Source organism: Haliotis rubra, unplaced genomic scaffold (genome assembly GCF_003918875.1).
Source record: "Haliotis rubra isolate DU_JTF1 unplaced genomic scaffold, ASM391887v1 Scf65, whole genome shotgun sequence".
Taxonomy (NCBI): Eukaryota; Metazoa; Mollusca; class Gastropoda; order Lepetellida; family Haliotidae; genus Haliotis; species Haliotis rubra.
This window is the reverse complement of record NW_025767357.1, coordinates 1,877,217-1,903,371: the sequence shown is the minus strand read 5'-3', so window position 1 is coordinate 1,903,371 and position 26,155 is coordinate 1,877,217. Positions and strand designations below refer to the sequence as shown.

General features: G+C 41.0%; 1 protein-coding gene across 2 annotated transcripts in view; it reads left to right on the top strand.

Moving 5' to 3' along the window:
* Window positions 1-11,600, top strand: part of LOC124257157 (microfibril-associated glycoprotein 4-like) — a 40,897-nt gene extending 29,297 nt beyond the window's left edge. For both annotated transcript variants that reach the window (XM_046691154.1, XM_046691153.1), the window contains 3 exons: window positions 4,399-4,495; window positions 5,608-5,772; window positions 9,794-11,600. In XM_046691154.1, coding sequence (XP_046547110.1) covers window positions 4,399-4,495; window positions 5,608-5,772; window positions 9,794-10,032 — 501 coding nt within the window. In that variant the 3' untranslated portion in view covers window positions 10,033-11,600. The remainder of the gene's footprint in view (window positions 1-4,398; window positions 4,496-5,607; window positions 5,773-9,793) is intronic.
* The last annotated feature ends 14,555 nt before the right edge of the window (window positions 11,601-26,155 follow it).

The window sequence follows — 26,155 nt, the reverse complement described above, 5'->3', positions numbered from 1 at the left end:
GAGTCCTTGTCACCACTACGCCAAGCTAGGTGTACTCCATGTGTATATCTGTGTAGCTAGCTGTTACAGTACATAATGTCCAGTGCGTCCTTGTCACCACCACGCTAAGCTAGGTGTCCTCCATGTGTATATCTGTGTAGCTAGCTCTTACAGTACATAATGTCCAGTGAGTCCTTGTCACCACCTGGCTAAGCTAGGTCTCCTCCATGTGTATATCTGTGTAGCTACCTGTTACAGTACATAATATCCAGCGGGTCCCTGTCACCACCTCGCTAAGCTAGGTGTCTTCCATGTGTATATCTGTATAGCTAGTTGTTACAGTACATAATGTCCAGTGAGTCCTTGCCACCACCACGCTTAGCTAGGTGTCCTCCATGTGTATATCTGTGTAGCTACCTGTTACAGTACATAATGTCCAGTGAGTCCTTGTCTTCACCACGCTAAGGTAGGTGTCCTCCATGTGTATATCTGTGTAGCTACCTGTTACAGTACATAATGCCCAGTGAGTCCTTGTCACCACCACGCTAAGCTAGGTGTCCTCCATGTGTATATCTGTGTAGCCAGGTGATACAGTAGTTCTACATAATGTCCAGTGAGTCCTTGTCACCACCACGCTAAGCTAGGTGTCTTCCATGTGTATATCTGTGTAGCTAGCTGTTACAGTACATAATGTCCAGTGAGTCCTTGTCACCACCACGCTAAGCTAGGTGTACTCCATGTGTATATTTGTGTAGCTACCTGTTACAGTACATAATGTCCAGTGAGTCCTTGTCACCACCACGCTAAGCTAGGTGTCCTCTATGAGTATATCTGTGTAGCTAGCTGTTACAGTACATAATGTCTAGTGAGTCCTTGTCACCATCACGCTAAGCTAGGTGTACTCCATGTGTATATCTGTGTAGTAAGCTGTTACAGTACATACTGTCCAGTGAGTCCTTGTCACCACCACGCTAAGCTAGGTGTCCTCCATGTGTATATCTGTGTAGCTACCTGTTATAGTACATAATGTCCAGTGAGTCCTTGTCACCACCACGCTAAGCTAGGTGTCCCCATGTGTATATCTGTGTAACTAGCTGTTACAGTACATAATGTCCAGTGAGTCCTTGTCACCACCACGCTAAGCTAGGTGTACTCCATGTGTATATCTGTATAGCTAGCTGTTACAGTACATAATGTCCAGTGAGTCCTTGTCACCACCACGCTAAGCTAGGTGTCCTCCATGTGTATATCTGTATAGCTAGTTGTTACAGTACATAATGTCCAGCGGGTCCTTGTCACCACCTCGCTAAGCTAGGTGTCCTCCATGTGTATATCTGTGTAGCTAGCTGTTACAGTACATAATGTCCAGTGAGTCCTTGTCACCACCACGCTAACCTAGGTGTTCTCCATTTGTATATCTGTATAGCCAGCTGATACAGTAGGTCTACATAATGTCCAGTGAGTCCTTGTCACCACCACGGTAAGTTAGGTGTATTCCATGTGTATATCTGTGTAGCTAGCTGTTACAGTACATAATGTCCAGTGAGTCCTTGTCACCACCACGCTAAGCTAGGTGTACTCCATGTGTATATTTGTGTAGCTACCTGTTACAGTACATAATGTCCAGTGAGTCCTTGTCACCACCACGCTAAGCTTAGTGTCCTCCATGTGTATATCTGTGTAGCTAGCTGTTACAGTACATAATTTCCAGTGAGTCCTTGTCACCATCACGCTAAGCTAGGTGTACTCCATGTGTATATCTGTCTAGCTACCTGTTACAGTACATAATGTCCAGAGAGTCCTTGTCACCACCACGCTAAGCTAGGTGTCCTCCATGTGTATATCTGTGTAGCTAGCTGTTACAGTACATAATGTCCAGTGAGTCCTTGTCACCACCTCGCTAAGCTAGGTGTCCTCCATGTGTATATCTGTGTAGCTACCTGTTCCAGTACATAATATCCAGCGGGTCCTTGTCACCACCTCGCTAAGCTAGGTGTCCTCCATGTGTATATCTGTGTTGCTAGCTCTTACAGTACATGATGTCCAGTGAGTCCTTGTCACCACCACGCTAAGCTAGGTCTCCTCCATGTGTATATCTGTGTAGCTACCTTTTATAGTAGATAATGTCCAGTGAGTCCTTGCCACCACCACGCTAAGCTAGGTGTCCTCCATGTGCATATCTGTGTAGCTACTTGTTACAGTACATAACATCCAGTGAGTCCTTGTCACCACCACGCTAAGCTAGGTGTCCTCCATGTGTATATCTGTGTAGCTACCTGTTACAGTACATAATGTCCAGTGAGTCCTTGTCATCACCACGCTACGCTAGGTGTCCTCCGTGTGTATATCTGTGTAGCTACCTGTAACAGTACATAATGTCCAGTGAGTCCTTGTCACCACTACGCCAAGCTAGGTGTACTCCATGTGTATATCTGTGTAGCTAGCTGTTACAGTACATAATGTCCAGTGCGTCCTTGTCACCACCACGCTAAGCTAGGGGTCCTCCATGTGTATATCTGTGTAGCTACCTGTTACAGTACATAATGTCCAGTGAGTCCTTGTCACCACCTGGCTAAGCTAGGTGTCTTCCATGTGTATATCTGTATAGCTAGTTGTTACAGTACATAATGTCCAGAGAGTCCTTGCCACCACAACGCTTAGCTAGGTGTCCTCCATGTGTATATCTGTGTAGCTACCTGTTACAGTACATAATGTCCAGTGAGTCCTTGTCATCACCACGCTAAGGTAGGTGTCCTCCATGTGTATATCTGTGTAGCTACCTGTTACAGTACATAATGTCCAGTGAGTCCTTGTCACCACTACGCTAAGCTAGGTGTCTTCCATGTGTATATCTCTATAGCTAGTTGTTACAGTACATAATGTCCAGAGAGTCCTTGCCACCACCACGCTAAGCTAGGTGTCCTCCATGTGTATATCTGTGTAGCTAGCTGTTACAGTACATAATATCCAGCGGGTCCTTGTCACCACCACGCTAAACTAGGTGTCCTCCATGTGTATATCTGTGTAGCTACCTGTTACAGTACATAATGTCCAGAGAGTCCTTGTCACCACCACGCTAAGCTAGGTGTCCTCCATGTGTATATCTGTGTAGCTACCTGTTACAGTACATAATATCCAGTGAGTCCTTGTCACCACCTCGCTAAGCTAGGTCTCCTCCATGTGTATATCTGTGTAGCTACCTGTTACAGTACATAATGTCCAGTGAGTCCTTGCTACCATCACGCTAAGCTAGGTGTCTTCCATGTGTATATGTGTATAGCTAGTTGTTACAGTACATAATGTCCAGAGAGTCCTTGCTACCACCACGCTTAGCTAGGTGTCCTCCATGTGTGTATCTGTGTAGCTACCTGTTACAGTACATAATGTCCAGTGAGTCCTTGTCATCACCACGCTAAGCTAGGTGTCCTCCATGTGTATATCTGTGTAGCTACCTGTTACAGTACACAATGTCCAGTGAGTCCTTGTCACCACTACGCTAAGCTAGGTGTCTTCAATGTGTATATCTCTATAGCTAGTTGTTACAGTACATAGTGTCCAGAGAGTCCTTGCCACCACCACGCTAAGCTAGGTGTCCTCCATGTGCTATCTGTGTAGCTAGCTGTTACACATAATGTCCAGTGAGTCCTTGTCACCACCACGCTAAGCTGTGTCCTCCATGTGTATCTGTATAGCTACCTGTTACAGTACATAATGTCCAGTGAGTCCTTGTCACCACCACGCTAAGCTGGTGTCCTCCATGTGTATCCATGTGTATATCTGTGTAGCTAGCTGTTACAGTACATAATAATGTCCAGTGAGTCCTTGTCACCACCACGCTAAGCTAGGTGTCCTCCATGTGTATATCTGTGTAGCTACCTGTTACAGTACATAATGTCCAGTGAGTCCTTGTCACCACCACGCTAAGCTAGGTGTCCTCCATGTGTATATCTGTGTAGCTAGCTGTTACAGTACATAATGTCCAGTGAGTCCTTGTCACCACCACGCTAAGCTAGGTGTCCTCCATGTGTATATCTGTGTGAGCCTACCACGCTGTTACAGTACATACATAATGTCCAGTGAGTCCTTGTCACCACCACGCTAAGCTAGGTGTCCTCCATGTGTATATCTGTGTAGCTAGCTGTTACAGTACATAATGTCCAGTGAGTCCTTGTCACCACCACGCTAAGCTATATGTCCTCCATGTGTATATCTGTGTAGCTAGCTGTTACAGTACATAATGTCCAGTGAGTCCTTGCCACCACCACGCTAAGCTAGGTGTTCTGGAAGGGTTCATGTGTAGCTGCCCATATCTGCATCACACCGGGGTGACCAGAGGTTAGTTCATCATCTGCACACACAAGTCGTTTTCTCATATATTGTATTATCAGGAGGTTTTATGCCAACACTTCTTCTCTGCAGGTATTCCAAAGACGAATGGATGGGTCGGTGGATTTTAGCAGAACCTGGGACGAGTACAGAAAGGGATTCGGATACATTGGGACTGAATTCTGGCTAGGTAAAATACACACCGGACTGAATAATGTATTATATATATATACTCATTCTATTGCTTCTTCTATGAATTCTTTCCACTAATTATTGCATCTAACCCAAATACCATTCTCGTTTTCTCGCCTTTGACAAAAAGAGAATGATCACGAGAATGCGAGATCGCGAGATTCTGGCCAAATCTAGCGTTCTTCCGATCACACATTCTGACACTTTTGGCATAATTTTGGCATAATTTTGGCATGTTAAGCTTGTTTACAACGGTCGAGATCGCCCAGAACTTGAGAGCCCGGACCACAACGGTATTCTAGACAGACGCTGTCTTGCAGTTTCTCTGGGTGTAGTGTCTCTTATTAGCAGAGGTAAACCCCCGACCTTAGACTGAGTGTCAGGTAAAATTGTTTTTTTGAAAATATCCGATTCCTTTGAAGCCGAAAGGTATTCCAATGAAGTAAGGCATTGTGGCCATCGAAACTGAACAGAATCCACTTGCTGATAATGCCCAATATGCCCCGTCATCAACACATTGAGATAAAATGCCCTTACATATCTAGATCTAGATCATGTTTTAAGACCTGCAGATCACATTATCAACGTATGGTTCAGTGATGAAAGACGCTGCACTTTCCTATGCAGAATCATTTAGGTGTCGAGCCCAAAACCTATCATCGTGGGTTCGAATCCCGGTTTGTCCAGATTATGTTTCTGGGAATGCTGGCACCACACCCACGCTCATGGGTTTCACTAAATTAGTGAACAGCTATGTCTAGCACCGTTGCAAGACTCCGGGCTTTCTGGGCACACGGTGATATAACTGAAACAATGTTCAAAAGAAGCGCCCTACTTGACTCGGATTCTGCGATAGGGTAGCCTAGTAGTTATAGCGTTCGCCGTCACGCCGAAGGCCCGGGTTCGGTTCCCCACATGTGTACAATGTGTGAAGCCCATTTCCGGTGTCCCCGTCGTGATATTGCTGGAATATTGTTAAAGGCGGCGTTCATTTTCAACGACCTCCGTGATTAAGATCATGCTTCATCACCTTCTACTATTCAATCATTCACTAATCAATATCATATGTTTATAATCTTCATTCCGATTACCATAAGCTGTATGTTTAAGGCAATGATAATATCCATTGGCTAACGTCTCGGAAAGACTACAAGCTTCGTATCGACCTCGCAGACTTTGAAGACAACACATGCGTGTCTACCTATCAGCAATTCGCCCTCGCCGACGAGGATAGCTTTTACATGCTGTCCACAGATGGCTACTCTGGAGAGTGTCGTGAGTATTTTCCAGTTGACCTTTACCTCTTCGTGTCCGATACATTACATGTTTGTGTCAGAAGGACCTGCTCATGGTACATTTCCTGGAAAGTGAGTGAGTTTAATTGTACGCGCACTCAGCAATATTCCAGCTATATGGCGGCGATCTGTAAATAACCGAGTCTGGACCTGACAATCCAGTGATCAACAGCATAAACATCGATCTACGCAATTGAGATACAATGACATGTGTCAACCAAGTCAGCGAGCCTGACCACCCGTTCCCGTCATTCAGCAATTTGAACCCATCGACATGGTCGATATTCAGGATATCATGCATCAAGTTACTGTAAGTTTTCCTGATCTTGAGACTGTTTGACTCGCTTTGTCAGTAACCATGTGATATTCAGGATATCATGCATCAAGTTACTGTAAGTTTTGCTGATCTTGAGACTGTTTGACTCGCTTTGTCAGTAACCATGTGATATTCAGGATATCATGCATCAAGTTACTGTAAGTTTTCCTGATCTTGAGACTGTTTGACTCGCTTTGTCAGTAACCATGTGATATTCAGGATATCATGCACCAAGTTACTGTAAGTTTTCCTGATCTTGAGACTGTTTGACTCGCTTTGTCAGTAACCATGTGATATTCAGGATATCATGCACCAAGTTACTGTAAGTTTTCCTGATCTTGAGACTGTTTGACTCGCTTTGTCAGTAACCATGTGATATTCAGGATATCATGCACCAAGTTACTGTAAGTTTTCCTGATCTTGAGACTGTTTGACTCGCTTTGTCAGTAACCATGTGATATTCAGGATATCATGCATCAAGTTACTGTAAGTTTTGCTGATCTTGAGGCTGTTTGACTCGCTTTGTCAGTAACCATGTGATATTCAGGATATCATGCATCAAGTTACTATAAGTTTTGCTGATCTTGAGGCTGTTTGACTCGCTTTGTCAGTAACCATGTGATATTCAGGATATCATGCACCAAGTTACTATAAGTTTTGCTGATCTTGAGACTGTTTGACTCGCTTTGTCAGTAACCATGTGATATTCAGGATATCATGCATCAAGTTACTGTAAGTTTTCTCTGATCTTGAGACTGTTTGATCTTGAGGCTGTTTGACTCGCTTTGTCAGTAACCATGTGATATTCAGGATATCATGCACCAAGTTACTGTAAGTTTTGCTGATCTTGAGACTGTTTGACTCGCTTTGTCAGTAACCATGTGATATTCAGGATATCATGCACCAAGTTACTATAAGTTTTGCTGATCTTGAGGCTGTTTGACTCGCTTTGTCAGTAACCATGTGATATTCAGGATATCATGCACCAAGTTACTATAAGTTTTGCTGATCTTGAGGCTGTTTGACTCGCTTTGTCAGTAACCATGTGATATTCAGGATATCATGCATCAAGTTACTATAAGTTTTGCTGATCTTGAGGCTGTTTGACTCGCTTTGTCAGTAACCATGTGATATTCAGGATATCATGCATCAAGTTACTATAAGTTTTGCTGATCTTGAGGCTGTTTGACTCGCTTTGTCAGTAACCATGTGATATTCAGGATATCATGCACCAAGTTACTATAAGTTTTGCTGATCTTGAAACTGTTTGACTCGCTTTGTCAGTAACCATGTGATATTCAGGGAATGTTGACTTTCTGTAGTTATGCAGAGTTTACCATGATGTACGGAACTGTTCACATTTAGTTCATTTTGGAATCTCGACTTCCACCTTGTCAGTGTAAGCTGTGTGTTTTGGAGTATCGTGTGTGACGTGACCATCGAATGGGTGATAAAGATCTCGGTTACAATTCCAAAACAAATGGTCCTTCCAAACAGAAATGCAACATATTACCTGACTTGACCTTCTCGATCCTGAACTCCTCTCAGATTAGCGCCAAATTATGTTATATGGCTGAGGAAACTAAATTTCATTGTTTGTCTTTGAAATTTCCCTTGAAACTGACAGAATGTGTCTGTTTTGAATTATTTACGTCAAATGTGCAAGACACGTAACATTTCCAAATATTCTCTTTAGTGTTGATCTAAAGGACAGTCGGTCAGTAAATAAAAGATATTTGGACAGCCATGTTTGGTCCTTTACCTATTTAGATACTTCGCATCATCGTTACTGGAAAAAAATTCCACAGGTGTGTTTGAATTTTGGAAAAAGAGAAATTCAGTTGTCAGGAAAGTAAGGGACCAAGTCAAACCCTACAGCTGCAGACTTTGTCACCTTTGACAAGCGCATAGACCATTGGCCTCATGCAGAAGCACACATTATTAGAACTAGCCTCGACATTTTTCTTACAAAGTCTCTGAGCTGATCTAGCACAAAACACATGCCTATCAAAACTCTATCCTCCTTACAGATAGTCATGTATGATTACCATTTCTGGTGTCCTCCGCCGTTAAGCTGGAATATTGCTACAAGCGGCATAAAACCAAACTCACTGACGTCACCAGATTGAACTTCTGCCGATGAGATTGAGACGACATGTTTTCATTTCTGTTCCATCCGACTCAATCTGATTTGGTGTCACCATTTATATCGCTCGCATCTTGCTCATATGTTATATGTCAGCATGTGATTTACGACACAAATCGTGAAGCCAATAGTGTCAACAATATGCTGATTTGTAGCTCCGCCATACTCATTGGAGTATACTTATACTAAATAACACGACACTGGGAGCAGGACAATTACCGCCCAGGACAATTGCCACCCAGTTACTTTTGGTATAATAGTGAGGACTATTGTCACCCAGAATTTGTATGTAACATTATTTGAGAAAATGAAAGCATGTTGTCAATAAACACAAACTTTAGGTGATGAAAAGTCAATCTTTTCTTGGTATATTCATTTCTTACTTTGATCAACTTTTAACCTTGAAGTAATTTTGACTCTGATGAAAACTTGTTCACTTTATACATATTTACTCAAATAATTGAGACAATGAAAAAATATGCATTGGTTAGAAAAAAATCAAACTTCAAAACTTGTTAACTTAAGACATATTTACTAACATAATTGAGAGAATGTATTGAAAGCACTAAGAAACTTCAGATTAAAGTGCTAAGAAGATCAAATGTTTAGAAAATCAAACTTGGGTGCTGCTGTCTCAATATACATATGCTGAGATGAATATTCTGATAAAGTATGCACAAAGACCTTGCTAGAAACCCAGTACAAATCTACCGGGTTCATCCTTTTGTTCAGCATTAAATCGAATTTAGTAGTGATTTTAGAAAATTAAACCGCATTACACAAAATTGCCAGGATTTCACATCCCCCTCACTTTCACCATGGATAACCAAGTAGAGTATGTTATCTTTAACAAATGTGTTACGTGAACATGACAAATGTAATTGGGCATTTATTGCTAGTGCCATGAGTGTGATTAGTGCAATGATAAAAGTATTATGAAAGTAAAAGTACATGCATCACATACAACTCCATTTTAATAGTGTCGTAAATTCTAGATTGAAGTTGATGTGCAAGATTTGTCTTGTTGCTGTAAGTTGGTTATATGGAAGAATATGTTATTATTTGTTACGGATTACCATGTCAACCTTAATAAAAGTTGGAAAAGAAACTGAATTACGTTTTTATGTTTTGAGTGGCAATTGTCCCGGGTGGCAATTAATCCGGGTGGCAACTGTCCTACACACATACCATAATACTTATACTAAACAACATGACACTCATGCGGTAATGCCAAATAACAAGACAAAAAGGAGACCTTAGTTAGCTGCTGATGTGCTGACGCACAACCAAATGTAATGTTGCATCACGTAATAAAAACGTTTTTTCTTCAAACTAATGTTGTGACCGTTGTAAGACTCTTGCATGGAACATGATAGATGGTTGAAAAGATACAAAATGTAACGCGGTATAATGCCTTGAAGGTATTTTCGGTTATCAAAACATCACATTACACAAATAATATCTGAGAGAGCGTTTCGATTTACCCACGTACGGCTTTGTCATGCGCTGAACTAAAACTCTTTATGTCTTTGTTGACAGAAGACAGTTTCACTTACGGGAACGGTCGCAACTTCACAACCCTAGACCGAGACAACGATGCCTACGCGTCAAACTGTGGCGCCCTCTATCCCAGCGGATGGTGGTTCGGGGAATGTCACTCATCTCAACTCAACGGCCAATACAACAACACAAACTATGCTTCTGGGGTGTGCTGGTCCAGGTGGAAGGGATATAATTACTCACTCAGATTCTCGGAAATGAAGATTCAACCAGTGTAAACCCTAGAAGGAGAATCCTGATATGCCCACTTGTCAGAGGAGTACACAAAGTACCTGATCAGGACTACCAGTTGTCAAGCGGCCATTTTTGTGGCTCAGTGGGTTAGATCGCTGCCTTTGTGTGCTGGATAATTTGTGCCTGCCTGAGTGTGTATTGGAATCCCGGATGGAACTCACCCAACATTGTTCTAGAATTTCTACTTTTATGAGAAAGTGTAATCCCAATATGTAACCTTATGTTGAATTCTGATCAATATTACTTAACGTGGCCGGACGTTCTACTACGACAACAGTAGATGTGGCATACATAACATGATCATGTGGCATACATAACATGATCAAAGGTTCAGGCAGGCCAGTATGTCTATTGTTCTAGGAGCTAATAACGCTGTTACACATTCTGCTGGGGACTGGTTAGTTCGCTTCTTACACGACAGAGCACGACAGATAATATACCCTGCAATGTATTGTTTCGTTGAACTTAAATGTGCTATTCACGAAGACCTAACGTAACATGGCTATTTCAAAGGTCTTAAACGCTTAAAAACCTATCAACTCTGAGCAAAGTTCTAGAACTCTCTTAAAGCTCTTGTCAGAATGAATATGCCCGTAGGTACCTCAACAATTTTGAAGTGAAGGCACACAAGTTTTAACTGCTGGAATAGTTCTCGGTATATAAGGAAAAGGACCGTCAGAAATAGTTATTGCAAGCCACGTTTTGTGAGCGTTCAGTTCAATTAATGAGTGAATCATCAGTCATTTCAAGGCAAACTAGTGGTTGATACCATTCAAAAGAAAATGTAGTCATGGTGATCAGCCACCTTACTCTGATGTCTAAAAAATACATATTTTCCAAAACCGGAAGCCTAATACATTCGTGTTGAGAGTAGTTGTAAGTACAGCGTACGGTCAGATTTATGCCTGTTATAGAAAATAAGCTTTAACGAAAACATGGCAATATACATTTTAATGGGGTTTTAAAAGTACCTTCTCGTATTTTTTTAAGCTAATGGTACCTTTTCCTGAAATATAAAATAATCATGTATGAGTTCAGTCATTCTCAAGTTCATTCTGCATGATACATTTTATTTACCAACAAATACAGTATTGGCATCACAGACCTTGCTACAGAACTAACACATTGATATAGCACACTAGAGTGGATGCTGCCCACTAAATGCTGCATGTTTTCAAGCTGAAACAACAGAAAATAGCAGAGTCGATTGTACAGTTGTGACTATATCATGAGTAAATATTTGTTTTAGCAGTATTACAGCTGTACGATGTTGTTTGTAAACAAATCTAGACCAGACAATCCAGTGATTGTCACCGTGCGATAAGGCAGATACATTGGTTAGAACCAAATATGTTAGCCATTCGGGTGTTTTTTCTGTATATATATTTTTAAATCACACACATATAATTATTTGAAGACGCTTCAAAACGCATAGCCTGTTTTATTACAAATTGTGAGTGAAACGCTACATGAATAGTATGTTACATTGATATTTAACAAACAAATACATGTATACAGGGTTGTTATTCACATAGATAAAACTGATGTTGCATATGAAGATTATGTTATATGTTAACTAAGCACAGAAACAGACAAATGGATAAGTGTGTTCCTCAAGAACAAAATGATGAAGTTGAGATTGTGTCATGTATCTATCATACAAAGAAACATCCAAACATAATGTAAATTCATGTGTTCTACGGGTAGTCCATTCTCTTCCCACAGAGTTTACTTGTCATATCTTCCTACGAACCTCTGTTCTAATACGGCCCTTTCATGGTGCGAGTGTTCAGGATTCGTGATTGGTTGCAATCAGATTTAGTTGTGCAGTCAGTGACGTTTCAAAAGAGATCATTCGCAAGGCCTCGGTAATTTCCGTATGCTTCGGGAAGACTGGAACCTCTTCCCCTGCGCGATATGCAAACGTTTCTTCTAGACAGAACTCAGTCATGTAATGGCGGATCAATGGCGTCACCATCGCCCTCGTTGACAACGGACAAGCTTGCCATTAAATGTCTTGTGTGTCACATCAACACAAGTCCCCGGCAGAATAGAGGGATATTTGTGGCCCCATTTTTACTTGTATCGATGTAACACGTGTTCTGATTGGATAGAAAGAAGGGAGGTAACTCGTGTTGCGATTTTTTGCCGCTAGGGGATTTTACGAGAACTGGGAAATATGGCCGTATTAGAACAGAGGTTCGTAGGAAGATATGACAAGTAACCTCTGTGGGAAGAGAATGCAGGTAGTCCTAAATGACGGCGTATATGAAGAATACATTATAAATCACATAGTATAACTCACATCTAGAAACAAATCAATATACACAAGGTATGTTCTTTAGACATGTTGAATGTGAAGGTTAGATTGTGTTCCTAGCATGGAACATAATGAAATATAGGAACATTTCACCCCTATTGTATGAAGACAAATAAGATTTGGGGTTGTTGTGCACATGGAACATAATGTGAGGTCTTACCTTACTGTTGTCACTTGAATGTCCTCTGTAGTCATTTAAATGTACATATTTTATTTAATTAAATTTTGATTGAAAACGGTTGCGATTACATCAGTTACCTAACACGTAACTAACATGGCGCAATCAAAATATTGCACTTGTATTGCATGCATCATGAATATACTAACTCGACATTCTCATCATCTCATGTGCGTCTCTTTTTATGAAGAGTATATCATTCACAGAAACACAGTAAAACATGGATGATGTGTGTGTTCCCGAAAGCGAACAAAATATGACGGTGTGTATGAAAATGTATTACACAGTAACCTACTGTCATACCGAATTCAAAGGGACCACAAAGTTTAGTTCGGTGTAACCGTGGTTCGTTAAACGCATTTCTATTGAAACATACAGCAAGAGGTCGTGGGGACAACAACTTCGATATATCCGTTAGTTCGTTATAAACGTAGTTGATTGTATATAAACTTATCTATTATACAGTCCACCCGGAGAGCGGAAGGTCGCGGGTTCGAACCCCGACCGCGTCATACCGAAAGACGTTAAAATATGGTACTTGTTGGTCCGTGCCTGGCGCTCGGCATTAATGGGTACAAGGACTGATCGGCTCGGAGTCAGTATAATGTGTCTGAGTGGGGTATTCATGCTTCACTGCGGCGTGGTATCTCAGTGGGCTAGCACTATAAAACCAGCTTAAGTCTGGGCTAGTACAAACAGCCGCACATACACATACACACGTATGCACGTCGTCATATGAGCGAAATATTCTCAAGAACGACGTTAAACCCAATTTCACCTCACCTCATCTATTATACACTGAACCAAACAAGTAACACGGGTGGGTTAGAGTTTCACACATAAAACATAATTATGTTGTATATGAACATTATCTTAACAAGGTTCAGCTAACAATGCGTAGCCATTGTTTGCCACGATGATGTCTATCAATAATGTTTACCTGCCTTTAAAGAAAGAAAAACGAATTCCATGCCGTGTGGAATACAAAGGTTCATTTTTTTCCTGTTTCAAAGAATAACTGGCATTATGTGTTCTATACGAGTCTGCTCCGCCATGCATTTGCACATAAAAGGTAATGTAGAGAAAAGACAGTATTGACGTCAGTACATTATCGATTTCTACTGCATTAGATTGATGCACCCTAGTCATGCCAAACTGCGTCTGTTGTGTTGAATAAAGACATAAGATGTGCTGTGTTTTTATTTCTGCGCTGACAGTATAACAGTAGCCCAGTGGTTAAAGCGTTCGCTCGTGACGCAGAAGACCCGGGTTCGAGTCCCCACATGGGTACAATGTGTGAAGCCCATTTCTGGTGTCCCCCGCCGTGATATTGCTGGAATATTGCTGAAGTGGCGTAAAACCATACTCACTTACTACATGTTATATCTGACCATAATGTTTATAAATATAGGCCAGGGCGTTGTAAATCACTTTTGAGTCTCGAACGAAGATTAGAGTTACTTAACCACACGTGACGCCCCGCCCATTTGGTGTCCTTGTGTATTGTGGATGAAGATCAGTATACCCGGGTGCGATGAGGGCAATGTTTTGGAATTGCCTATGACGTCATTGCATCGTTATAGTTCCCGCAACAGCTGAATTCAGGGGAATCGGTATACTTTAATTGGATAATAAGTTGGAGGATGGGTAAGTGAGTGAAGGTTTTACGCCACTTTTAGCAATATTCCAGCAATATCACGGCGGGGGACACCAGGAATGGGTTTCACACAATGTGCCCATGTGGGGAATCGAACCCGGTTCTTCGGCATAACGGTTTAACCACAAGGCTACCCCACGACCCCTGGTGGATGACAAGTAAACATAAGTGGTTATTTTCAGGATAGAACGGTATATAATATCCTTGATAATTCGGATGGAGCAACTGGTCTGCCTCACTGTTGAGTTACTTGTTCTGTTTGTCCCATATGTAGTAGGAAGATGAATACACAATGACAGAGAAAGTGCAGCCCCAAATATAACAAAAGTAAAATATGGTGTACTTTGACGTCCATCTTGTGGTTTCGTTCAATCAAATTACCAGTACCAGTAGGTCTTTTCTGGGATAGTAGTTACCGTGCAAACGAGTGAGTGAGTGAGTATGGTTTTACGCCGCTTTTAGCAATATTCCAGCAATATCACGGCGGGGGACACCAGAAATGGGCTTCACACAGTGCACCCATGTGGGGAATCGAACCCGGGTCTTCAGCGTGTCGAGCGGACGCTTTAACCATTAGGCTACCCCACCGCCCCTACCGTGCAAACGAACTATGCCAGACAAAATGAAGTCTTTGTGTTGGACATTGATTATCCATTCTGCCGATGACATTTGGAAACAAAACCAACATTAGTGTAATCACAATGAATGTCAGTGATCAAAATACCCCGAGTCAGTGATCAAAATACCCTTTATCTGTCCCGAGCCAAGACCAAGCAAAGGTAACAACCAATATACCACGACAATTTGGTCTGTTTGAGAGCAATCAGTCATGACCCAGCACCTTGATGGCGTCTATCTCTACGAACTTGTTACTGACGTCTTTAAACGCCGCCAGGTGGATAGCATCAGACCGTTCAGCGAGAGGCTGCAAGAGTACAAACGGACATGTTTACAAGTTTGTATAGACACGTGGAAGTTTTTCCGAGAAACAGACATATTCAGAGAGGGAGATTGTACAGCAATGCTTCAACCTTTATATATAAAAACAAAACATTAAGAACATTGAAATGATTATGACAGAAAAAGTGGACTAAGTGTATATTAAAGATGTTCTGTACATCGAACACCATCACACGTATGATTTAACAATATTTCAGCATTTTTATAGAAAAGCGCCTTTGAGCAGTTGTACTGGATATCGGCGCTATACAAATGTATGTATGTATGTAATCTATGTATGTATGTATGTATGTATGTATGTATGTATGTATGTATGTATGTATGTATGTATGTATGTATGTATGTATGTATGTATGTATGTATGTATGTATAGCAAAAACAAATCATGTGTTGCAAATTACACATCCCTTTACGTAGCACACGTGCACTGGAATGTACGCGTACAGATTTTGTTAAACAGAAAACCGCATCACAAGTCCATGTTTAATGATAAACGACTCACAAACCATCAACGGGAGCATGCCAATTTGATGAGAGCCAAGTTAATATTTTTGATGAGCATATGCTTCTGCGATCATCTACTTCTTTAAGCCTTGTGTTAATGACCATCAGCTAAATATATAATGTTCCGACGTTTGCAGAAGGTATGCCCAAAGAATAGGAACTGAGACAATAACTTACGAGAACGAATGAGATTTTACGGCAGTTTAAACACTATTTCAATAATATAATGGCGAAAGACACTAACATTTGGGGTCTGTCTTAATACTGCAGGAGATATGTTCATTAATCAATGATCTATGGTATTTATAGATGTCAATGATTATTAATTTGCATGTTATTAATCACATGTCTATCAAACATGAATCAGTTGCAACGTTAATTTACTCTGCAGGGTGTCACGCTACTTACTGCCCTTTCATTAGGAGCCAGGAATCGTGAAGCTTAAAAGGTACGCTTCAGTGAAACTAAAAATTACCTCCTTTTTGTGCCCCAAAGCTTTCTATAATGATTTTACTCAAGGAAAGCAATACGTAACCTATGGCTATTGAGTTAAGGGTTTCCTCATTTAGAAATCTGACCAACCACAGTTATAGGATTCTGGCTCCTCAAAGGGACACAACTCTTCACGGTATATTACTACGTTTCAAATGAACTGACCACCATTGCCTAACATGCTACCTACCCCTATCCAGCTCTTTAATAAGGTTTGTCCATTGTGCAATATTCCAGCTACGTGTAATCACTAAGTCATCGAGTGAGTGAGTGAGTGAGTGAGTGAGTTTGATTTTACGCCGCTTTTAGCAATATTCCAGCAATATCACGGCGTGGAATCGAACCCGGTCCTTCGACGTGACGAGCGAACGCTTTACCCTCTAGGCTACCCCACCGCCCCCTAAGTCATCGAGTTGAGATCACCCAAACCAGTGACTGGCATCATGAGCATCAATCTGCGTAATCGAGGTCAGGCACCAAGCAAGTCAGCGAATCAGACCACTAGATCCCGTTAGTCACCTCGTACGACCAGTTCTAACCGATGTGAGACTTGAGTCAACCAAGTCAGCAAGCCTGACCACCCGATCTCGTTAGTCACCTCGTACGGCAAGCACCACGGGTTGCAGAACCCGGTTCTTCACAGAGGCTAGAAAAAGAGGCTTTCTTACCTGGAAGTCTGGGACGAAGACTGTGGCAGTGTTGATGGGTTTGGGAGCATCTCTGTGCCACACCTTTTTCCATTCTCCTTTCGAATTCCGTAGCGAAATGTTCCTAGCGTTGCCAGCATGATACGTCTCAAAGATGCGGATCTCGACAACATAAATCAAACGACCGAACCCAGCTGGCAAAGAAAAGGTCGACTCGAGTTTAGAAGATAATCATGGTTGTTCCATGAATCCATTCAGCTGCCATTATTAATGCATATCAACTTTGGATTACATCACGAAAGCGTAATCTTGCGACCAGTCACGTGACCTTGACCTTCAGTTTTGCTCAATGTTCAGTGTTTCAATATGGATGAGTTATTTTCCTTTATATGTTGATTAATATAATAATAATAATAATGTCCACTTTGTATGGCGCCGTTTCCACACACTAGTGTATGCTCATGGCGCCCCGTGTGTACAGCTAAAAGCTGCAGCAATTGTACAAGTCATTCTTAATATTTCCTGAAAAGATGGGTCTTCAATGAAGATTTGAATAAGTCAAGGGAGGTTGTTGTTTTGATGGTTATGGGAAGACTGTTCCACAGTGAAGGAGCAGCATAGCTGAATGATCTGTGACCATAGTTCTTGAGATGAACAGGGGGTGTTGTTAGGAGGAACTGTTGGTGTGATCTCAGCTGTCGTGGTGGTGTGTACACTGAGATGAGTTCAGAGAGGTACTGAGGTGCTAGGTCATGTAGACATTGGAACACAATGGTCAAGATCTTGAATTCGATTCTGGCTTGGATGGGCAACCAGTGAAGAGACTTTAGGACAGGGGTTATGTGAGATTTTTAGATGTAAGGGATACAATGCGGGCTGCAACGTTTTGGATTGTGATTGGGGAATTTGTTTCAAATATATATGTAATTGTTATGTCATTGTTATTTGAAATTCAATGAAATTTCTTGTTAAATTTATTTTTGCTGTGTCATGACTGGCCACAAATGATGTAAGTTTAACTAAATCCATGTTACAGCACTGCGTACTACCAGGAAAACATGTATACATTAAAAACGTACAGACCGTGCCTGTCGTTGCATAACATCGTCAAATCTACACCATGTTCAAGAAATCTATGAGTCTGTTGAAATCGGATTGTACAATTCTAGCAATAGTAATATGTGTTTATGAATCGATTATAAATAGTAATGACACCAGGTGTTCGCGACAAGGTGACTGCCTACTCGTGCTCTGATTTCATACACAAATTATGCGTCATAATTAGACAAAAATACCACTGATGTTGTTACTGTACACTATCTCAGAGTGGCCTTATGGCCAGAACACAACGTCCGCGATATAACCCACTCAACCACCGGGGCTTCCACAAAAATGTTCCGGATGGGACTCAACCCAAATACTTACGAAATAACAGCTATCATGTTCTCAATATCTTGAGTTATGCAGTACATTGTACCACCAGTGGAGGTATTAGATGGCTGAAAGGTTCTGAGGTTTTTTTTCAAATATACTTATCTATTTATTTATTTCACTTTACTTATTCTGGAATGTTTATCATTCCATATTCCGTATTCCTCAAAATGCATGTTGTTTTGATCGCCAAAAAATACCGTGGAAATGCAATGACAGCATTACAGTATTTATGGGTCAAGATCCGCTGCTGTTTGACACCAAGAGTTGCCGGCGTCGCCATAAAACGGGTAGACGTCGGTCTCGTTCAGAACCGTTTCCATTGTGAACCGGCTGAAATGAGATAGCGAGAATGGTTTTACCCCGCTTATAGCAATATTCCAGCAATATCACGGCGGGGGACACCCGAAATGGGCTTCACACATTGTACCCATGTGGGGAATCGAACCTAGGTCTTTTGCGTGACGAGCAAACACTTTAACCACTAGGCTCCCCCACCAGCCCCCGGTTAACAAGTTTCATGTTATAGATAAAGTAAGGCATATTTTTTGGTAATTGATGAAAAGCACAAGTGCGTACATCAATTAGGGATATTTACGCTGCATAAAAAATTAGAAGACTTTCTCGGATGTGAGCGGGAGGGGGTGAGGGGTAGGGTGAGGTTGGGGATTATATTTTTTAAACAAAATTAATGAGGTAGCTTCACTTTGTATTGTTTTCAATGAACACACTCCGAACTCGGCGCTTAAATACTGTATCGACCTGTGAAGATTCGCGTTAGAAGTGCTCTTCAGCAACCCATGCTTGTCGTAAGTGGCGACTAACGGGATCGGGTGGTCAGGGTCGCTGACTTATTTGACACATGTCATTGTATCCCAGTTGCGTAGACTGATGCTCATGCTGTTTGATCACTGGATTGTCGGGCCCAGACTCGATTATTTACAGACCGGCGCCTTATAGCTGGAATATTGCTGAATGTGTCGTTAAACAACAATCAATCAATCAAAATACTGTATCAGTTCTCTGACGTAATTAAACAGAGTAACAATAATGGCTTTATAAGAGGCCTTACATTTATATAAAACAATCACTAGCATACGAAAGTCACAGGATTGAAAAAGACATTTCCTTTTTAGCCTAATCAGAAATATTTCACTTGATCGTAACAGACTCACGAATCATATTCAGATGCTACACCTAAAGCCTCCGCCATCCACAGTTCCAGCAGTTCTGAAAATGGTAAAAATCAGAATGAAAATTAGATCACCTCTTTGTGTCGCAATCAGTTTTTGTCCGATTATTAAATTAGTTCTCATGTGTAAAGTTGTTTCAGACACACATTCCTGTTCCGTTTAATCGACACATCACGCCTACGAAATAAAAGAAGTTGTTTTCCATATATTTGTCAACATTCATGGTAATGATATAATAAGCACAGGTCCACGTGTCTTTGCGAGGATTGAAAATTGAAAATTTCTTTTAGAAAATTGAGACGGCCCCCAACTCGAAATACTTCACAGTACAATAAATCATAACAATGTCGGACACTTTGGTATACCCCACCCCATACTTTGCTGATCGCTACGCTACCATCGCATGCAATCGATTAAAACTTAATGTGAACATAATCATGGATGAATGGCCGATCGATCACCACTCATAAGACCTACCAATTCTTTATTGTTTCCCAGTAACTGAAAGTAACTGAAACCCGATTTTGAACCTCAACTAAACGATCTTGACACATATGACGATATGTCCGCCCAAAACGGGGGTATGGTCGATTGGTCATCGCTTTTAAATGCACATTAAATTCGCGGAAATGTTTACTTTCATCGACTGCTTGACTTGGAAATGTAAGAATTTCTTTCCAGCAATGGGTTCTCAAAAGAAATGATCACTTGTAAATGTCTCCTGAACAAGCATCAATCAACCAGAGGGCTTGCTTCGACCACATCCCCGTTTTGTGCGGACATATCCTCATCCATTTGTGACCAGATCGTATAGTTGATGGTCAAAATAAGGCTTCTGATCATAGGTCCTGATCAGAAATAGTAGCAGAATGAAGTTTGGAGTCTGAGCAAACCGCGCGCCGTACGAACACGGTTGAGGTCATGTCATTCAATTTAATGTTTCCATATTTTGGGCAACTACAACAATTATCAACTTACTGGTCCAAGTATCAACATCACCATAGGTCTTGACAAACGAGATCCTAGTATCACAGTATACGTCCAAGTGTAAGAAAAAAGGCCAGTATCGAATTATAAGTCCAGGGCCTCCTTTCACAAAGCACTTAGGTGATCGTAAGTCACTAAGGTAACCTTAGTGCAATGTTAAAGAATGGGAGTTAAGGTCAAGCTTAGTAAAGGCTGCTTCGTGAAAGGAGCCCCTGATCGACAATAAGGTCAGTATCAAATTACTGGACTGACAGATGAGAACATACCATTATGTTACTGATTCTGATAAGGTGAGTGAGTGAGTTTAGTTTTACACCGCACTCAGCAATATTCCAGCTATATGGCGGCGGTCTGTAAATATTCGAGTCTGGACCAGACAAGCCAGTGATCAACAGTATGAGCATCGGTCTAAGCAATTGGATACAATGACGTGTGTCTACCAAAGTCAGCGAGCCTGACCACCCGATCCCGTTAGTCGCGGTTTACGACAGGTATGGGTTACTGAAGACCTATTGTAACCCGGATCTTCACGGGTTGGTTCTGATAAGAGCCACACCCGTATAATAAGTAGTAGGAGTACTGTGCTGCAGTCGTCAGGTGGCTCTCATCGGATCGGATTTAGAGCACACACAGTCCTTAGTGTTGTCGTTATAGAAGGCGTTAGTCAGTCTGTTCTTGATGGGGAATCGAACCCGGGTCTTCGGCGAGACGAGCGAACGCTTTAACCACAAGGCTACCCCACCGCCCCTAAAGTCGGTTATCAGTCAGAGATGTTTCAGTATTTATTATGAGTTTCAGTGTGTTTTACCTGAATGTTTAAACAATAATCTTACACAAATAGATGGAGACATTAACATTTTAATTTGTAGAGTTTCTTTTTGATATTTTTTTCAATCTTCAAAATAACGTTACAATATAATCATTCAGGAACCATTCATACATTCCTTATATCATATCTCAGCTATGCCCCAAAGGTCGTCGGATAAGTCATATAAATAACATTTACCTTTGACCCAAACATTTTGGTTGGCCTCTCAACATATAAATGAACTACAATACAAACAATGTACCCATATTGCACAATTATTTATGAAAATGCATCAAGTTCTCTGTAGTTAAATATTTACAAAAATGTGAGATACTATCCATGATGACATTCCTCCAGTTACACTATTTAGGTAATATTTGCTAGTTCCTACTCATGAACCACTTAATCTCGTCGTAATTTCCCCTGAATAAAAGCAGCAAACATATTCTACATTCACCAGAAACCTCGATTGTACATTGAGCATGTGTTTATGAATCACTATCAAATGGCGATGATACCAGGTGTTCGCAAAAAGATGAGGGTATCCTGCCCCACCGGTGGCACCATCATAAACACATGCAAACGCCAGTCAATATTTCACTTGAAAAAGATCGTGAACATATGATGAAAATAGTGAACTGCCTCGGGTATTATATTAGTCACTGATGCGTCAGTTTTACAAATGTCCTCCACTTGACTGCCATAAAACGTTCTGAAAGCTTACTGAGGTCGTGAATGCTGTAACGATCGAATCACGTCAGAAAGAGTGAGTGAGTATGGTTTTAAGCCGCTTTTAGCAATATTCCAGCAATATCACGGCGGGCGACACCAGAAATGGGCTTCACACATTGTACCCATGTGGGGAATCGAACCCGGGTCTTCAGCGTGACGAGCGAACGCTTTACCCACTACCCCACTCCCCCACTTCAGAGAGAAAGAGTCTGACGTTCCAAATCTTGTTAAAAGGAAAATGCTCGATTGCACCTCAAAAGTTGTCAACGCTGAAATTGTTGGAATATTTCTTGAGCTACAAGAAGAAATGACTATTCTAAAGTTATCAGACTTAGTACAAGTGAGTTCACCTTAAAATATGACGAAGAATTTCTTGAGCCTGTGATCAGTCAGCGAGATGTTTCAGTATTTAGAGAGAAAGAATGTGTTGAAGCAAACATCCCTAACCTCTTTGTACAGTGAAACTGATGAACAACGAAGGTCTCTGATTGGATAAAACATACTGTGTGCCATTTAACTACAAATATGATTGGTTGGAATGCATTAGGCAATTTATTGATAGGAATTTTATTGCGTTAATGACATCACATTAAAAACAGTCCGTTTTACAGCTGCTGTCTGTATGCCGGAAAGGAAGTTTTAAGAGCAGATGTAATGCGGTGGTAGCGGCGTAAATTACATCATCTGGGTGTCGATACCAAGCGATTCAAAGGGGTTTTTTAAACTGCAGACTGAATTTCAAGTAGACTTCAGTTGACTGCTATCGTGAGCAAAATAATTATTACAACCACAAATGAGACTATAAGTGTCCACGTCAATGTCTTGATATGGTAGTATAGCCTAACTCCTATTCTAGAATGGTGCGGATTCTTGTAGTATTTATACTATTTTTGATTTTTTACTATTTTGAAATCACTTACGAAATGTGTTATGTGCAGCTCAGCATTTTGAATGAATAATTTGTTTGTTTGTTGTTTAACGCCGCACACAACAATATTCCAGCTATATGTCTGTAAACGTTCGAGTCTGGACCAGACAATCCAGTGATCAACATCATGAGAATCGATCTACGCAACTGGGACACGGTGATGTGTCAACGAAGTCAGCGAGCCTGACCTCCCGAACCTGTTAGTCGCCTCTTACGACAAACATGCATATAAGTTGCTGAAGATCAATTCTAACCTGGATCTGATCCCTATCACTTAATGACGATTTACTGAATATCTCTACACTTATAACAAAGAGTCGAAGCGTGTTTTACTGGGGCGTTCTTCTTAGTGCGTCAAAACAACGCGAAGATCCGGGTAAGACTTGGTCTTCAGCAACCCAAGAGGCGTAAAAGGCGAGTTATAGGACCAGGTGGTCAGATTCGCTGACACATCAGGAGTGATTCTGTTTAGTTTCGTATTGTTAGTTTCGTATCACCTGGCTCTGCTTGTAACTAATGACGCATGTCATCGTATCCCCGTTTACGAAGATCGATGTTCATGATGTCAATTGCTGGATTGTGTGGTCCAGACCCGATTATTTACAGACCGCTGTCATATAGGTGGAATACAGCTCAGTGCTACCTTGACAAACAAATACAGCCATAAAGAACATTATTTCCCCCCTTAATTGTACATGCCAAATGCTGCCAAACTGCAGTATAAACATTCACGCATACTCTGTACATCTGTATATTGTGTACAAGTAATGAATATCATACGTAAAGACATTATTATCATATTATGTACATGGACCATTCCTGCGTAATTTACTGCCCAATTTGATCATAAGTGTTCCGATTCTTCTAAATATTGCAATAAGAACCTGGGCCCTTATTCTCGAAACCTTCGTAGCCCTAAGAATTCTTAACTTTGATCGTAGCCAATGTGTTAAGGATGGGCTTAAGAAGTTCTTAGGGCTACGAACGTTTCGAGAATAGCTAGCCTGTACCTTTGTATAGATGAATAGGGCCCGTACGTAGGTCACGGCACTTGCACACGTACGCGAGACCTCACGTTGTTTAGTACTGCGGGTTACAAGAACGTTTCAGACCTTTTCCAATTTGTTTTTCTTATTGTTGTCAGTTTAATGTAAAGAACCGATAATCCTTGCAGGAACAACAGGTTTCCGATGTAATCATCCCCACATAAGCCAACTATTACGTTTGTCAACAGCCGTGACATCGTCCATGGTTGTCCATTTGGTACGGTCTAGTTACGGTCTGCTGTACCGCTAACCTGTAAGATCGTCCTCACAGGGCACTGACGACCTGAAAAATACTTTCAAGAAATTAATATCTCATAGATAAGCCGATCCCCTTCTAGAGACTGCTTTTTTTGTCCTCAAAATTCGGCTTATCTACGCTAATATACGGTAAGCCATATTTGACGGTCGCTCAATTTGGAACCAGAACTGGTTCTTTGAATATATGCTTGTCAACGGAAATCTGGGTACCGGAAGTAGCGCCTCGTGAGACTTACAGGCCCTATGCAACGCAGAGTGGCGCAGGCTAGTGGTTAAAGCGTTCGTTAGTCACGTTGCAGGCCGTTGTCCCCCGCCGTGATATTGCTGGAATATTGCTAAAAGCGGCTTAAAACCATACTCACTCACTCACTCATGTCATGTGACTGATAGTTGGGATATTGGTGTTGTTCCATTTGCCACATAGAAATACAAATATCTAATACAGATGGTGATCTACAATTACAATCCACAGAACAATGTAGCTAAAATTCGACTTCTTTATTTTGAATGCTTCAAATTAGGACGAAAATATTAAATTTAAAACTTATTTTTAATCACTGCAGATATTTGTTGAAGGTTGTGATGATACTGAAATCATTTCTTTCTGACATCAAAATGCTGTTGGTGTTGCCATATGTACACATTACCGTTAAAGTCAAGACATACAAATCATTAAAAGCATGCTACAGAGACAGCTACCGTCATTCAGTCAGCGGATTCAGTTGAATCACCAAACCATGAAACGTTGAATACCTGAATCAGCAGTCCCACGTGAACATTCTAGTCTTGGATGTACTGAATTCTAAAGTACAATATTTGAATAAATTTAATATGCTCTTGTCTAGTCTCCACGTAAGATCAATACTACTGGATTGTTTCAAGGCGAGTAAACACATGACCATTGATGTTTCATCGCCGTCATGCAGACTCCTCTTCCCAAAGGGACCATTCATTCAAAGGAGGTATCAATAAAATTGTCGTTTCTTTTGCCTCACCCTTCCAAGCATGACTTCTCCGGTATCCCAGCCCAATTGCTTCATCAAACATTTATAGACATACCTTTAACTAAAGTCACCTTACATGTATCAAATCATTTCTCCCTTACATCACTCAATCAAATATATATAGGCCCTCCATTAACTCAAGCTACCTTACATCTATCGAATGAGTTCACCTTTATACCAGGAGGTTATCAAATGTATGTATGCCTTCCTTTAACTCAAGCTACCTTACATCTATCAAAAGAGTTCGCCTTTATACCAGGAGGTTATCAAATGTATGTATGCCTTCCTTTAACTCAAGCTACCTTACCATTATCTATCAAACATCTATCAAAAGAGTTCGCCTTTATACCAAGAGGTTATCAAATGTATGTATGCCTTCCTTTAACTCAAGCTACCTTACATCTATCAAAAGAGTTCGCCTTTATACCAGGAGGTTATCAAATGTATGTATGCCTTCCTTTAACTCAAGCTACCTTACATCTATCAAAAGAGTTCGCCTTTATACCAGGAGGTTATCAAATGTATGTATGCCTTCCTTTAACTCAAGCTACCTCCTTTAACTCACACATCTATCAAAAGAGTTCGCCTTTATACCAGGAGCCTTCCTTTAACTCAAGCTACCTTACATCTATCAAAAGAGTTCGCCTTATACCAAGGTTATCAAATGTATGCCTTCCTTTAACTCAAGCTACCTTACATCTATCAAAAGAGTTCGCCTTTATACCAGGAGGTTATCAAATGTATGTATGCCTTCCTTTAACTCAAGCTACCTTACATCTATCAAAAGAGTTCGCCTTTATACCAGGAGGTTATCAAATGTATGTATGCATCTATCAAAAAGAGTTCGCCTTTATACCAGGAGGTTATCAAATGTATGTATGCCTTCCTTTAACTCAAGCTACCTTACATCTATCAAAAGAGTTCGCCTTTATACCAGGAGGTTATCAAATGTATGTATGCCC